Raw genomic sequence first — 18,086 nt, forward strand, 5'->3', positions numbered from 1 at the left:
CATTATATTTTTAATTAGGGGTCATCCATTAATTACATCACACGTTTAGGGGGAGGGAGAGGGTCAAGAAAATGTGACATGTTGTGACAAGGGGGAGGGGGGAGTCATAAACTTTGTGACGTCACTTTAACTTCATCAGTAACCGAAAATGTATTTAAATTATTTTATACGCTAATTATCATTTAAAAAACAAGGTTTTGAAACGATAATCGTTTTTATTCGTTTAATTTTATTTCTTAATCAGTTTAGGGTTACATTACTAATACATATTTCTTTTGTCAAAAATATTTTGATAAAATATTAAATAAATATTTGCCGATTTCGTTGAAGAAATGTGACGTCACACCAGCGGGGAGGGGTTTGTCAAATGTGACCAAGTGTGACAAGGAGGGGGGAGGGGTCAAAAAACCTAGAAATTTGTGTGACGTAATTAATGGATGGCCCCTTAAGCACGTACAACATATTCTACAGCCAAAGAAGCTTTATATTTCCTAAATGACAACATTTAGAAAAATATTATTATTAAAGGTAAAATATTATTATTAAATGGAAAGTTAGTAAACCAGCACGTCAAAACCCACAAAATAAGCAGAAGTCTTCCTTTCGGGCCGTCTCGTTCGGCACGCTCGCCGGAGACGAGAGCGCAGTCTATTTTATAATGTGTCTTTGGACGGCGCACGTACAAGGCCATCATGGCCGCACGTGCAATAGCGAAATAAAGATCGCTTAAAATTTGTTTGAAGCAAGAAATCAATGTAATCTGTAATTACTTACCGATAAAATGAAATCTCATCAATTTATTAGATTTAGATTAGATAACTAGACTTTTTTTTTAATTGTAAAATGCATTACGTGACAACTTCACATTGCGCCGCGCGGCTCCCGACTGAGCGCGCTGGTGTGAATAAATGCGATTTTCACACCCATGAACTGACCCCTTTCGTAGTGCCCGTAAGGCGCGTCCTTACGAAGTAATATATATGTCCATGATTTGATCATGTAATGTTTTCATCTACCCTGAACTGGCTTAAGAAGCCATTTGAGGGTAGATTTTGTTTATTTTTTTAAATACCTAAAGATACAAACTGATAGTAGAGTCAATTAGAGTAAAAATTACCTATACTTACGTGTAAAATTTCTGGGAATCCTAAGAACAATAAAAAAAACAAATGGCATCGTACCTAATTAACTCGAGCATTGATCTGATACAAGGATTTCATACGTAACTTCCATCCCGCACCTACCCACAAAATGCAAATGCGAATAATAGATAAACCCAGAAACACACAATGGATATTAATGGAAATAGAAAAAGATTAAATGCATCGCATACAATATACTAAACAAAATACTCTCTCTCTCTCTGTGGTCGCTCCCTTATGACTGAGGATCGTGGTCATCGGTGGAGGTAAACAAAATACAACCAAATAGAAAAATGACATGAATGAAGCCACGAAATAGTCGGCCTCAGCATGGTGTTGACGTGTTGGTAAGTGCAGGCCGCGTAGCCAACATGCCAATCGCTTACGCTCGTAACGATCGAAACGCAACTGTCACTGTTGCACTAATATGGAAGAGTGATAGAGAGACACAAAGCGTTTCGTTGTCGAAGCAATGGCGAATGACACCTTGGCTGGGCCGGCAGATTTTCCGTCGCCTCCGTCGGAGCCATTTGTATTTCCACAGAGTGTGTAACGTACAAGTATATATATACCTACAATTAAAAAAAATCCAAAATTAGAACAATAAAAATATTATTTCATTTATTTATTTTTCTTCTTAAGTTAGGATAACATGAATATAAAAGTAAAATACAAAAGCACATCAAAAACAATAAAAAAATATAAAAAACCTAACCTAGGGTGCCGCCGGCAGCGGGGCAGGGCCCAAGCTGCCGGTGGTCAGGGCCGCAGAGTGAGGAATCGACGTACTATACGCGCCGTGTCCAAAATTACCGCCTTCTGCATCTGACCCTTGATCCAACAACCCAGCGAGTCTCTCTAGGTGTTGGTCGAGACTCTTCGCTATACTCTTAAAACAATAAAAATATAATTTCCTTTATTCAACTAGGGTCTTAGGTTAGGATTTTACAATGCGAGTATAAAAGTAAAATATAAAAACACTTACAAAACATTAAAAAATAAATATAAAAAACCTAACCTAGGGTGCCGCCGGCAGCGGGGCAGGGCCCAAGCTGCCGGTGGTCAGGGCCGCAGAGTGAGGAATCGACGTACTATACGCACCGTGTCCAAAATTACCGCCTTCTGCATCTGACCCTTGATCCAACCACCCAGCGAGAGTCTCTCTAGGTGTTGGTCGAGACTCTTCGCTATGAGACCGTTCGCTGACACGACTATAGGAACAATGATCGTCGAGTCAACATCCCACATGGCGGTTATCTCGTGAGCCAAGTCTAGGCACTTGCTGGACTTGTCCTTCTCGGCTTTCACGAGATTCTCATCATGGGGGATGGTGACGTCGACGAGCACGGCCCGGCGCTGCGATCGATCTATCAGCACGATGTCAGGCTTATTGGCTACAATAGTCCTGTCAGTGATGATAGATCGATCCCAATAGAGCGTGGCACGACCATTTTCGAGAATAATGGGTAAAATAATAATAAAATATTATTTGTATCTCTTTTAAGCTCACGGGTAAATACATCCCGGTCATTTGATAGGCGTGCGTGGGGATACAGATCCAACACGTAGAGGCCCTTTGGAGAAGTTTGCTGTTATGTAATACACCTGCTAGAACCCATTCACGGGTGCAAATAGATACCCGTAAATCGGTCCCAACAGGTGTAGGGGCTATTGTAAATATAATGGAGAAAAGTGCCGGTTATGGTGTTGAATCTTGGCTGGTCAAAAGATTGGGCTATTGCTGAGAGGTCCGGAGATCTGCCATAACAATGTTAGTACACGTTATCGAGGCAGGTGGTGACTCGCCGCCCACTAGATGGGCTCCTGAAACTGCCGTCGTAAAGACGACCAGGAGCAACATCGGTGTGAGCGGCTCAGGGGTGTCGAGAGGTGTACGCCGCTTTCTACCCAGTGGCTGTTACCAGACACTGTGCCAACTCGCGTCTTATGCATCTTTCACTTCCACCCCTGGAGCATATAGCTCTAGCGACTCCTCTCTGGACGGCCAATGAAGGCAAGCCAGAGCTGAGAGTCCTGCGGGTCCCCTTGGGGTCCACTCCAACCGACGAAGACACGCCGGAGACGGAGACCCTGACCGACTCTCGGGAGCACTCGGGTCCGTGGGGTCGTTACTCCCCAACAGCTCGCCACAAGCTGCCCTGCGGGCATATTATTATTATTAATTAATTATTCTAAAATTATTATATAACTTCTTCTTCTTCTTTAAGTGCCTTCTCCATCCCGGAGGTTGGCGACCTTATGTCTATATGCCATTCTATCTTGTCAAAGTCATGCGAATTAGTTTCTCTGTACTGCCCACGTCCAACCAGTCTCTTATGTTCCGTGTCCATGATATTCTCCTTCTCCCACGTCCTCGTTTCCCTTCAATCTTCCCTTCAATAATTAGTTTTAATAAATCATATTTTGAGTTTCTATATATATGTCCGAAATATGTAGCTTTCCTTTCTTTAATAGTTGTTACGACTTCCACCTTTTTCTTCATTAATAACATGACTCTTTCGTTACTAACTTTGTCGGTCCATTTCGTATGTAACTTACACGACATAAACACGTCATTTTCATATATAATTCAAAAATCCAGAGGAAATACGATGGCAGATGATTTCACGACATTAAAAAGTGCAAGCATTAGATGGGCACCCTAACAAGGGCGCAAAATTTTGATAGGTATTTTTAATTTTTTAGCTTTAGTTATCTTAATTGTAGTTAATTTTAGTTTTATATTCATTTTATAACACTTAATAAATGAGTTTCGACGCAAGTGCAAGCTTTAATTATTTTTTTTAGTTACCTTACCTGTTGTCTAGGTATGTATGTAATCAAATCTTACAAGCTAAATTAGACCCCCATCCCATTATTTGCAGGTACATAAGGTTAGATGGGGTAAGAGGAAAGTTTTTCTACGTATTTTGCAGTTAATTTTTTTTATGAATTAGTTTTTCATGCCCCATAGTATCGCTTACCCCACGTAACCTCGCTTATGTATGCAGAGTGACAATGTAATATAAAATAAAATAAATAAAAACTAGTGGCTCTGTGGACATCGTAATACCTAAGCTTCAGAAGCTTAAAAATGTGCCATAGCCATTTTGATTTTTTTTCAGAAAACGACAGAAAATTTTTATCCAACTACATAACCTACCCACAAAATTTTACGAGCATCAGTTGAGAAATGCGACCTGCAGAGGAGAACATCCGGACATATGAAAGAATTTTTGCCCAAGCAGAGGCAGAGGGCTTACCGCGAATTACGTTCGACGTGTTGCCTCTCTGTTGCACTTGTAAATTCGTACTTAAGTGTGACAGGGAGGCAACACGTCGAAAGTAGTTCGCGGTAGACCCTCAGAAACGGAGACTTTCGCTAGCGTTCGTTCAATAAATATTTGGGGACAATCTCATACAGAGAAACCTAGCCCTAAACTAAGCAAATCTATTACTATTCTTATTTTGAAAAAATGCAGTACGAATACGGGAATATGAATTAATTTAAACTAAAATTTTATAGTTTGAATTTTCGTTAGGCTAGATCGGCCTGTTATGATAACATCGATCCTGACTCTTGTCCCTGGGTTTCGCTTGACAGCTAATCCCAAAAATTGTTACGTGTTATCTGATAGTCCAACCCATATTAGTACTTATTGGGACTAGTTCGGTTTCCCCGCCACGTATTCCTTCAGTGAAAAGTGACTGGTAAATTTCAACACACTAGTGCACACTGCCATGCCAATTACTCGGTAGTAATAGAAATTAGTTCTGGAGTATTACTTTAAAGCTAAAACGCTTTACACGTGTACGTCGACCCTTAAATCAAATTAATATGTCGAAGGTCAACACATGTTTCGGGTGCCGGCTCGTGCATGCGAAATCGGAATATTTTTATGCACTACTGCACATACAGTGCGGAAAACAGACAGCAAAATTAATTTTGCTTGCTGTCATGATAGAGCTATAAATCTAACGTGGCGTTAATCGATGATTGAGTAGACATAATATGGTGCCATATTGCGGACATGAATTAGGTACACACGGGAGTTGAATGTCAAATAAGCTTTTATCGCTGACTGTACTTTTCTTTCAACAGGCAACTAATATTCATCGAGACAATTTTAACAAACCCAAACACAATGAGGTTGCGTTGTTTTATCACTGAGTTCATATGGCCACCTCTGTGTCCATCACCAGATCAGCTCGATTTCATTAAATTTATTTCAATATAAACTTACAGTGTATCACCCAAACGTTTACAAGAGACTATTACGATTATTACATATATGTTATCTATATTTAACATAAAAATAAATAAATAATGTCAGCAAATGATAAACAAGTGAATAAATATTATACATCAATAAATCGATGGTACCATAATATTACATTCCATCCCGCCATGTCCCCCTAGGCCGAGCACTCCGGCGTTTACGTTATGGCACCCATTCCCTGGCTATAGTCTGTGTATCTTTAGGTACTTATTTAAATAAAAGTAAACAAAATCTACCCTCAAATGGCTCCTTAAGCCAGTTGAGGGTAGATGAAAACATGACATGATCAAATAATGTAGGTTAAAATCAGGTCGTTCAGTGACAGATCCAGGCGCTTATGTATTTGGTTGGTTAACCAATAAATGTTATAACTACCCGAAAATGTACAAATTGTTTACTTTTATTTAAATACCTAAAGATACAAAGTATAGTTAAGTTCACCTCTGTGGGTGCATGTGGATGTTACGTCGTACATGGCCTGCCCAGTTCCACATCAATAATATGTATTATCACGAATCGTCTTAATATTTATTTTAATTTTTTATAGTTTAGTTATCTCTCACAAAATACAAAAACAAATACATTGATAGAAAATTCACCTTATAAAATAAATTACAATTAAAACTAAAAACTAACACAAATAGTCCCCCAGATCCGATCTCTGCGGAAGGGTGCCCATAATGCTGGCTACTCGTCTAAGATCGTCTTAATTGTCGGGGATAAAAACTAAATAACAAATAAGTTTTTATTATAAAATGACTTTTTAATACTTGTGTAACTATTTACAAGATATTTTCCTAGTAATACGACCATATATATAATCATATAAAATAGTTCAGAATCAAAACATTAGATAAATTAAATTACTTGTTAAAATTTTATTAATTAAACAAAGATTAGCAAATTAAAAACCGGTAACCGATATATCCTGCGTCGGTAAGTATCTACTTCCTTTATAGCTATTTATAATTAATTAGTTTTATTTTATAAGTACATAGCTATATTTCTATTAAAATTAGTAAGTTTATATAATATAATTAAAACGTAAATGTTGTCACTCAGCATGCAAAACTGCAAGCAAAGTAAATAGATAGTATAGAGGGTTATCGTCATAGTAAATTTTATAGTCACAGTAAATTTACCGCCATCTATCAACACAAGATTAGAACTGAAAATTAATATGTATACAAATATCAAAAAAATTATATAGGTATATATAAAAATATATAGATAAATTATTTTTTTAAGGTTTTTTTAGAACGCCATATGACTTTGACCCATGCTCTTTCACTGATAAATAAATAAATAAAATAATAAATATTACAGGACAATTTTACACAGATCGACCTAGTCTCACAGTAAGCTCAATAAGGCTTGTGTTGCGGGTACTAGACGACGATATATATAATACATAGGTATATATGATACTTATATACATAGAAAACATCCATAACTCAGGTACAAATATTTGTGATAAACACACAAATAAATGCCCTTACCAGGATTCGAACCCGGGACCTCCTGCTTCGTAAGCAGGGTCACTACCGACTAGGCTAGGAGGCCGTTATACTGATACGTGTTAAAATTGTTAAATATCAAACGGTGTCGCCAACGCCATCTATCTACCCGAGCCAAAGATGTGGCGCTATTTATTCGAGAATAACTTTTTCTTGATTTCCGAGGCACGTTTTTTCCTTAGACTACTACTCGAGAAACTGAAAACGGTGAAATATAGAGATACTACTCATAAAAATACGTGTGATACCTCAATACATTCGTCATAATGCCTAGAAAAATGTATTCGAAGGCACACAAATAATATCAAAAGTTTAAAAGAAAATGGGAAAAAAAGTAGATATTTTTTATTTCCCCAATATCTCAAAAATTATTGATATTTAAGATTTTTTTATATGCTAATTAATACAAGCGTCGAATACATTTTTCTAGGCATTATGAGGAATCTAATGACGTATCACACGTATTTTTAGGAGTAGTATCTCTATTTTTCACCGTTTTCAGTTTCTCGAGTAGATTATTATATAATACGGAGTTACATATATCTTTGCTTCGAGTAAAACCTTTACACAGCCTCCAACCCTCAAATTGACCCTTAAATAACAATAGTTACGTTACAAGGATGCGAGATGTTAATTCCTGATGCAACACGCCACGCTCAGGATGCGTTCTGCCGTTGCACCGGGTATAAAAACGCGGGCCGCCTGCAATCGGCACACTTCGTCTGACGAACAAAATGAACACCTACGTTGCTGTGAGTATTATAGTTTTTTTTTTATAAATAGTGTTACATCACCTTTTTTTGAGACAGGGGGAATCCGTTATGGATCCCACTGGCCCGGGAGCAAGCAAAGTGGGTATGTCCGACTCCCACTGACTAAACCCCCTGGGGTTAGGTTAGAAAGCGTTACTTCCATGGGAGCGGCTTTCTGGCGGTGGGTTCATGTGAATCTTAAATCACTATATTCCATGTTACACAATGGAGTACTGCCTTTAAAATTTAATGTAGATGTAAAAGTAGTTTTAATTTAACCTTTTCAAACAAAAATACAAAAAATAACTTAATTAAATAATTAAATAAAAGCTCCAACTTTAAGCTAATTGGTTTCGCTTTTTCGGCCTGTGATAAATATTTCCTTTTTATTTAAATATTTTATTACGTCAGCTTGTGTCAGTTGCCGTATCCAATCAAGCCGTTATTTTTCCACCAATATTATTATTGGACTAACTTGATTGCTTTCACTTCGAATATTGAAAAATATATTTTAAAGTCCAATCAATGTTATTTGTTTTTGAATCGCTACCTTTTATTATATGTTTGGGTTTTCTAAATGTTTTCTAAGGGCCACTTGCACCATTCACTAACCCGGGGTTAACCGGTTAAACCTGGAGTTGCCATGGTTACCAGTACAATTTGACACTGGGTTAACGGTTTAACCGGTTAACCCCGAGTTAGTGGGATGGTGCAAGTAGCGCTTAATGGTACCTATAATTAAATGAGTGTTGGTTTATGTCATGTTGTCAACGGTAGTTCCAAAACCATTTAACCGATATTTATGAATAAGGTATATATTAATCGATTCGTTGTCATGCTATGTCCCCTAGCGTTGTTAGGAACTCGAATAATTTGAGTCTAAATTTGAAGAACTCGCGTTTCGTTAAGCCTCGAGTCAAGTCGTTGCTCTCCTCAAAAGGACTCGATCCTCCAATATACATAAAAACTCAGTCAACAATTTTGTTGGTTTTACCTAGATAAACAGTGAATAAAATAGACGATATTGTATGGTCTGTGTATTTGGGCCACTTTATTTAAAGTTGTCCACTAAACTTTTTTTTCAAATTTGGGATTATTTATGTTATTTCTACTCAGAATCATGAGCTCTTTTGATCCTAATAGGAGAAAAAAAGTGTCCCAAAATGTCCATACATTTTTCGATCTTTCCATTCCGTGACCGCCATACAAAGTCTATGAAAAATGGTAACGGAATGGAAATAAAAACCTTGGGACACTTTTTTTCTCCTATTAGGATAGAAAGAGCTCGTGATTCTGAGTAGAAATAACATAAAATTTCACAAATTAAAAAAAAAGTGTAGGGGACAACTTTAAATAAAATGGCCCATTTAACTCATGAATTTTATGTAAAGACGCTTAGAAATATTTAATAAAAAAATTGAGAGTGCACTGAATAGGGCTAGGGGCTGTCCATAAATTACGTCATCGATTTTTGACGATTTTTGACCCCCCCCCCCCCCCCCCCCTATAATCATCCAAAAATCATGCTTCAAATGACCCCATTTCCTCCTACTTCCTGCTACCGTCATCCGATGTCCAGACCCCCCCCCCCCCCCCCCTAATTTGAAATGACGTAATTTATGACTAGCCCCCTAGTCACAACAAAGATCTCTAGAAAGTTGAAGAAGTAACCCGGTTAAGCTACATTTTCATTATACGTAAAGATGTTTCACGTTTCCGTTGAAAGAAAGTAGTGCTTATAATGGACCAATTATTTAATTAAAATGTGTACTTGTTGCAGTTGACTTGCCTGCTGGCTGTGGTTGGCCTGAGCCACGGCAGTGCCATTGGAGCCTCTGGTCTCGGCTATGGTAATATATTATTTTATGATTATGGGTACATTGTAACTTGTATAGTTGAATCATCGAGAGCGTGGAATTGCATATGTAGTAGTATTGTTTGTTTACAGGCATTCTATATTTGAATTTTCTATTTTCTTGTACTATCAGCATACAACCACTACAAATGCAATTCCATCTTCTCGATAATTCAACTATAGGGTAAAGTATGTGGGCGTTGTTTATTGTTGTAGATTCATGTATTCTTAGGATTCTCAGAATTTCACGAGACTTGATTGTGATCCAAAAAAGAAGTCCCAATTTATTTCCAATATTTATGATTTTTTATTTATTATGTAAAAATAGCGCTAGTGAATTCTGAAAAGTTAAAACACTTTTTTACTTCTTGTAGAATCGTCTTGTTTCTAAAATATCTGGAAATTCTAAGAACATGTGCAGTTGCACTTAAAACAATAAATATTTCCCACATTTTATTCAGTGGCTTATTTTTTAAATCCTTCTCCAGCAAAGCCAACATGTGTTATAATTAAAGCACCGTACCTATGTTTACATTTGTGTCCTATTTTTAAGCAGGGTATAAACATTTTATTGCACAAAACAGGCAGGACATTTTTATTGCATTTTCACCATAGTGTAAAAACTATTAAGCTAAGAGGAGGAAAGGATGAGATTTAATATGATTTTTGTTTTAGGTTTGGGCGGTTTGGGTGGTTTAGGCTGGGGAGGTCTCGGCTGGGGCGCGCCCATCGTCAGCGCACCCATCATCAGCGCGCCATACCTGGCTCCAGCCGTCTCCACCGCCAACCTCGTCAAGGCAGCGCCCATCTCCGTCGTCAAGACCGTCTCCGCTCCCATCATCACCAGCCCCGTCATCAGCTCCGTAGGTCTCGGCGGTTGGGGCGGCGTAGGCCTCGGCGGTCTTGGCTGGGGCGGACTCGGCGGCAAAGGCGTGTGGTCCGGTGTCCCCGTCAACACCTGGGGGGGCTACGGTCTCGGCGGCAAGGGTCTCGGCTGGCATTAAATGATGACGAAGTGTTCCTTTCTATCTTTCTTCGCCGCCACACTTCAATAAAGCATTCACTTTATTCTGTTTTTTTTCTTTTGCTCCTTATGTTTTGTTTTGATGCCACGAAACGCAACCGCGACTTAATACTAGTGTCCGACCGAAACATGTTTTTTTGCCGAAACCGAAACCGAAACCGAATGTTCGGCTTTGGCTCTAGTTTCGGCCGAAACCGAAACCGAAACCGAACCTTTTGTAGATTTGTTAAAATAGTTGAAGAAATGTATAAAACCGCTTTTACACACATATTATGGGGCTGTCAACACCCAATGTCCTTGAAATTGATGTTACTTAAGCAGTTTTTTAAGAAAATTACTAGAGTTAGACCAAGATAATTCTGCAACGATTTTGATAACACACGCAGTGCAAGTGTTATTTTAAACGTCAAAACTTCTATGAAATTATGACGTATAAATAACATTTACGTCACCCTAGGCCTGTAAGTGGGATTTTCTTCCCACGGGACGGGAAGAAAATCTCACTTCCTGGCCAAGGCAAGACGTAAAACTTTATACAAACCACGGGCGGTAATTCGTAAAGCCCCAGATCGCATATTTATAAAGGCCCCAGTACACAATGGGCCATCGCCGGCCACTCCAAGGGACGCAGCCATGCAGTAGAATGAGATACCAATATCACTTGCTCCCTCTAACGCATAAATGCGTCCCTTGGAGTGGCCGGCGATGGTCCATTGTGTACTGGGGCCTTAACACCTGCGATCTGGAGCATTTACGAATTTACCTCCCTAGGTATGTAATGTACTTTTGCACTAGTTGCACTGCTATCAAAATCATTGTAGAATTTTCTTGGTCTAACTCTATTCTTTCACCAGTTAAGCTAACATGTAGATATAGGGTCAACTAAAAAACCAACAACTATTCAGAAAATCAACTTTGTGGCACTAGTTGACCGTAGCCTTTAGCCTCGCTTAAAATTTGCCATTAGAGGTATGTAGGAAAATGACTGAATAAGTGAATGAATAAGAGCGAAAAAGACATCGTTCGACTCGGGCCGACCTGATATTGTGGACCCCGACATGCTTAATCCGGCCCTGCTTAAAATTACAATTAAACGGTTCCATGGTCTAATAAAACATGGTCTTCTATTCCCAGAGTGACACGTGCCTACGTCACAATAACATTGCCACTTTATTTCAACATAACATGTTACATGGGTACATTATACCTATGGTTAATAAGTTAAAATATTTCTTTATAATTTTATAATTTTCATTTATATGTATTTTATCTTAAATTTTACAATAACACGTTATTTTTAATTATTCGTTACCAACATCTTCCGATTCACGACAGAAATTTCAGACGTTCGGGTAATTCTGTTTACACTACTGACAACACAGGATAGCGCTGTCACATTTGACAATTCGGATCTAGATAACTTCATGCCCTGACCGTCATCCTTGTCGAACGCATGTTAATTGTTATTTCCTTCTCGCTCAGTGTCAACAGTCGCAGTGTTTTCCAAACTTTTCACGTCGTAAGCTTGGTAATTAATGTGTAACTGTGAATTAGTTTTTCAAACGTTTGTCTTGTATAGATAAATAAAGTTTAATTTAATACATTAGATTTGTTTTATTTTACTATGTTTCTACATGAATAACTTAAAATTAATGGCGTTAAAATAATTTTCACCGTTGGTTAAAATTCTCCCACATTTTAAAGTTTGAGAACCTGTAAACAGCATGATGACGTAGGCCCGTGTCAGTTAGGTCATACGCGAATCTCGGAATAGAGTACCAGGCGGAGTATATTATTATACCATGAACGGTTCTAATGTCTTTATTTTTTTGACTTATGTATCTGAAATTTAAATCACAATGTGTAAATATTTATACCTAAACCCCTAACGAGTAATATTACACAAATAATCCACGTTTATTTTTATTACAATAGTTTTCTTATTATTTCCTTAAGTGATGGTGGCCTAGCGGTAAGAGCGTGCGACTTTCAATCCGAAAGTCGCAGGTACAAACCCCGGCTCGGACCAATGAGTTTTTCGGAACTTATATACGAAATATCATTTGATATTTACTATTTGCTTTTCGGTGAAGGAAAAACATCGTGAGGAAGCCGGACTAGTCCCGATAAGGCCTAGTTTACTCTCTGGGTTAGAATATCAGTCTGATGGCAGTCGCTTTCGTAAAAACTAGTGCCTACGCCAATTCTTGGGATTCGTTGTCAATTGGATCCCAGGCTCCAATTCCCATTGCCACGGCTCGGCAAAAATTCCGGTATCACGCGAGGAAGATGATGAGTTTTCTTATTATTCTCTTGCCCAGGGCCCAGTCACATGCGACAGTGCGATCTCATTCACTCCGATACTATTAGACAGTGTGCGCGTTATAGGTATTGACAGCCTCTTAAGACTGCGTCGATCGTCCAGTGGCGCCCTCATTAGTGGAATTGTATTTTATAATAAACCAATTAATTTATGTACCTATACAATACATGAATCAGTATATGTAGGTATTAATATTGTTGTCCTACTTATTCCCCAACTTATGGTCTTTGTCCGAAGTACCATTTCGTAAGTTTCGGCCCGGCCGAAAGGTTCGGCCGGTTTTTGGCCGAAACCGAAACTCCAGCCGAAACATGATTTTTGGCCGAAACTGGCCGAAACCGAAACCGAAACCGAACCTTCGGTCGGACACTACTTAATACGTATTGAATACAGTAGAAATACAGTAAAATAAGTCTATAATTCATAAAAACCATAGAAGAATGCAGACAAAAATACATACTTTGGTTATTCAGACCATAGGCTATTCCACATTTTTTCAAATATATTTATAAATGTTCGTATAGCTTTGATAGCCAACTGGTATTTTTATTTCATGAAAAAAAATCGTACTATGTAAACAGCAATTACACATGATTCGTATACTGAAACATCTGGACATAGTCTAAGCATTTCTTTTCGTTAAAAAAAAAGTTTAGGATCTGTGCATGGTGGCCTTTTAGAGAATATTGCATGTTACTTACGACAACTCTGACTTTGACATCTAATATAACTATCATGGAGCGTTTCTATCGACCCGCTCCAGCGATGGATCAACGCCATGAATGTCCGTTAGGCTTTGGTTTATAGCTTATTCTTCTAGCTGTCTCCGTCATTTCGCTTGCATCAGAAATTGAAGGGATTCCAAAACGTGGAGTGAAAAATCGTTTTTATGTAAACATAAAAATTCACTACATTTATTCCGCAGCTGCTCAATTGGACAATCGTGAAGAGGACACTTAGATAACATGTTTTGGTAGCCTATTAACCTGTTGTATTACTTTAAATCGTACCAAAGAGTCGGTGAAATAGTCTCAAATTCAGCACCATAGGCTTGTCCGACTGTATTTGCTATACGTATTAAAAGCATCATAAAGTCCCTAAAATAAAAAAAATGTCAAACCTTCTTAAATCAGATATAGCTTAAAATACCCTCAGATCAAACTCTTCGAACATAGTAATACAAAATAATACGCATGCCAACAGTTATGACCAGGTTTTATCTGTCGCTATACTTAACGATACCGTCTTTATTCTAAAGTGAATGAGAACTTGATGAAAATGGAAGCCGAATGTAACGAACACAATTGAATCGAAATAATCTCATAGCTGGGAGGAAAAATCACTTCTAAATTATTTTCATAGACAAGCCAAATATGTTTTACTTTATCCCAAAGAATACCCGTCCGCTCTAATATTCTTTAATAATAAAAAAATATTTTGTATATTTCACTTGCTTATACCAATGTTATGAGTTACAAACTCGAAACGTAAAATTGGACTTATACCTAGGGGAGGGGGGGTATGTGCTGGGGGTTCATTTAAAAACAATCACATTAGACAAACTAGGCAAGTGAGGTATAATTTTTATGTATTTTTTTGCGCTGAATCGAATGAGACCACACCCATATTTATAGGATGAGTATTTTGTGAGATATGTTAATTTGTGTTGAAAAAATTACAAAAAGATATTTCAAGGCAAAAGTACGATTTATCGGCTACAATATACTTAATATAAACTATAATTATGTCTAGTTATTAATATTACGCTTATTTTTTATCTTCCAAATCATCATCATCATTGTCTTCAATGTCTACAGGGGCCACACCTTTGTTCAAGTCCGGGTTGGAGCAAGAAAACCCCTCGCATATTTTGCATACTGGGGAACAGGTTATCCCACTTTTTACACAAGAACACTTAAGAGACGAACATCCACTTTTGCACGAGCAAAATATAAGGGCCATTATTTCATCCGGAGCTGGTGGTAGGGTAGTGCGAACAGGACACATGCCACCATTTTGACGACTCAAACCCCACTCTTCAGGATTCTGCTGCACACTCTTGTAGGGCAGGATTTTTCTCCAGCATATTGAGAAGCTGTTTTTTACCTTTACCGTAAATAGCGCTGGTTGTGTCACAACCTGAAAATGCGTGTGGTATGAGTATGTAGTTTTTGACATTCACATTTCACATGTTGCTGTTGAAGGTCGGTTAAAGAAAAAAAATTTCTTTTAGTTCGTCCGATTTTGGGTTTAAGCAACAATATAGGTTCCTCAGAATTACTGAGAGCAATCAGGATAACCATCAGATCCACATCTTGAGAACAGATAATAAAATATGACATTAATACATCAAGGCGGTTTGTTTACAAAGGGTCTACTGGGAAACGCGAAAGTCGAAGCTGAAACTGAAAATCGACAACAGCAATGATAGTTACATTCGGCCAAATAATTAAAAAACTTTCTGCGCACCTTATAGATCAACAATGATTCAATTTCAGAGCATTAAATATGAAAAAAAAAAATACTTACCTACTCAAACTAATAGAACGCAAACGTGTTTTTTCCATTTTTTCGACAAAAATGCTAAATATTGATCCTATAAGTATGAGTGTGGTCTCATTTGATTCAGCGCAAAAAATTTACACGAAAATGACACCTCACTTGCCTAGTTTGTGAAGTTTAAATGAAGCCCTTGCACATACCCCCCCCCCCCCCCCCCCCCACCGAAAAGGGGTTAGGACGCCAACATTTTTATAGGACTCGGCAGATCCTCATTTCTAGTGCCAAGATAAAGGTCATAAACTAATTTTAATTGATGTAGGTACATATTTTGCCGCCCAATGGCCATATTTAGGCTTATTTTACCCATACTATTACGTGACCGCTCTCATACGGCATCCAGGGTGTGTATTCTAATTGTATGTATGGTATGGTAATAAGGTATGAATTTGATAATTTATTCGAAAATGTAAAATCTCAAGAAGCACACAATTATACAAATTAAAACTAAATTATACCTATCTTAACCTATGGGGTCTAAATTATATCTAGTTTGACGAGAGCATACACTTCTGTTAAAGTGCTTAATAAATATCGTCTTTTCTTGCGACATTCATATCGGGACCATTTGGTGGCTTATATGTTAAGCTGTGTTACGTGTTGTTTTCTACTTTTATTTTGCCTTGAATAAACGCTCTCTATTCTATTCTATTTATAATATGAAGCATCTATTTTTGAATAATCATAATTATAAATTAAGAGTGTCAGTTCTATCTATTCGATTTAGTGACACTGATATTAGGGGAGACCGAGGCTAGTTGACACAGCGTCCATATCTCGCAAACTATAGACGCTAGACGTACCTATGACTCTCACGAAAGAAATGCTTCATTTTCCATTTTTATCAACATCATCATTAACTTCGTCATACATGGTTAGGCCTCCGAAGACCAGCTGAGGTATTACAGCGGTAAGAGCTAAAATATTGCTAAAAGTAAGTTTCTCGACTTTTTTCAAGGCCATTTCTATATCAGTTTTGGCATTTTTGCGATATATGTTTGAAGTATTCTGGCAGTGCTTTTTATCATATATTTGGACGTATCAACGTTTTTAAGTAAAGTCTATGTTGTATAATGTAAAAGTGCAAAGAAGTGTAAACATCTGAAAAATACAAGGTGTTGATAAACACCTTGTTGCAACTTACCTCGTCAATGTGTTGTTTGAGCATACCAGCATACCAGACTGTTAAAATCTTATTCTATTTTATTTTAGCACTTTGGTTAAGTACCAATTGAAAGCTTATTGTAAAATATGTGTATTTCATAACACTTCAATCACTAACAACTAGTTTACTCAACAAAAATATTGATAAATATAGTGTACTTTTCTTTTTAAAATGAAAACTAGCTAAAAGACGAAATAGAAAACTAAAATTTTATATCGAGCTGGCGGTTACCGGTTACTGACTGAATATGTGCTACTGACATTAGTTTACTAATTATTGTTTAAATTCATAAATTATAGATGTGTGTCAACTTACCTCAGTCCTTGTTTCAAGTTAATTAGGAGAGTTGAAACAGATCGGATTGATGCCGAAAACAAATGTTTTAAATTATTCCAAGTACACACACATTAAGTACAGGTGTTTCTGTTTTGGGTGATAAATGCTTAAGAAATTGGCTATCAGATGATTCAGACTTCGTAAATCTAGCTTCTAATACAAACGAAAAAGTAAAATTTGTGTCAACTGTCCTTGGTCTCCCCTACTACTAATGTTTTAGAATAACATACAATTTACCTAATATTGTTACATGTCTTGTCAAGTACTAGTTATTATGGAAAATAGAATCATGTGGTTTATAATTTAAGATATCGAAACCGTTTGGCAGCGCGCTTCCTCGCCGGCGAAACGTTGAATATTGAACAGTAATCAACTAAATTACCCCGCACTGAAGCAATCTATTCATTACGACGTTGTTATTAACCACATTTTTCGTGCAAATGCAACAATCAGTATAATTATTCAACTCTGAGATTTGCTTATGCTTGCTGAGATATGCTTTTAAATGATGCATCATTTAAAAGCATATTCAAATATAATATGCAAATTTTGATTTGAGTAATATACACTTTAAACTCTCGCGTTGTTTATACAAATTTAGTAATTTAAACGGGTCTTGGACTACTCGTCAAAAGTATCAGACTCGTAACAGTCTCTAAAGCGAGGCATAAACTATTATGGCAAGAACTTGCATACAATTTACGTTACATTGCCGACTACTAAGGTAAACTGCATTCAAAAGTTTTTGCTAGTCTACACCTCGCTTAATAGCTTAACAAAAAAGAAAAGAGACATACAAATTTTATATTAAAGGAAAAATGGAAAAATTAACCGCTTACGCCAGGACTTGAACCTGCCATCTTTGGAAACCGCCGTCATCGTTGTATTATCACTTGCAGACGTATCTGATTGATAAAAAATTAAACGCCTGATTAATCTTAGATTTTAGATTGGTGCTTAATTAAACAACAGGGTTGAGTGGAGGAAACGAGGGGACTTTGCTCAGCAGTCGGATACTAAATTAGGCTAAAAAAAATAGAGACATGTCTCCATATGTAGAACAATAAAACTGTAGCAAATAATGTAGAACTGTAGAGATTTATTTATTTGGATAAGTATACGAGGAATTGAGG

The 18,086-nt window shown here is 37.3% G+C and overlaps 1 protein-coding gene across 1 annotated transcript; it reads left to right on the plus strand.

Moving 5' to 3' along the window:
• The first annotated feature begins 10,205 nt into the window (after window positions 1–10,205).
• LOC134794501 (elastin-like) lies at window positions 10,206–10,614 on the plus strand. The gene has a single exon (XM_063766312.1). It carries the CDS (start codon window positions 10,206–10,208, stop codon window positions 10,548–10,550), a length of 345 nt encoding a protein of 114 aa, XP_063622382.1. The 3' UTR covers window positions 10,551–10,614.
• The last annotated feature ends 7,472 nt before the right edge of the window (window positions 10,615–18,086 follow it).

This window comes from Cydia splendana, chromosome 10 (genome assembly GCF_910591565.1).
Source record: "Cydia splendana chromosome 10, ilCydSple1.2, whole genome shotgun sequence".
In the NCBI taxonomy this organism is placed as follows: domain Eukaryota; kingdom Metazoa; phylum Arthropoda; class Insecta; order Lepidoptera; family Tortricidae; genus Cydia; species Cydia splendana.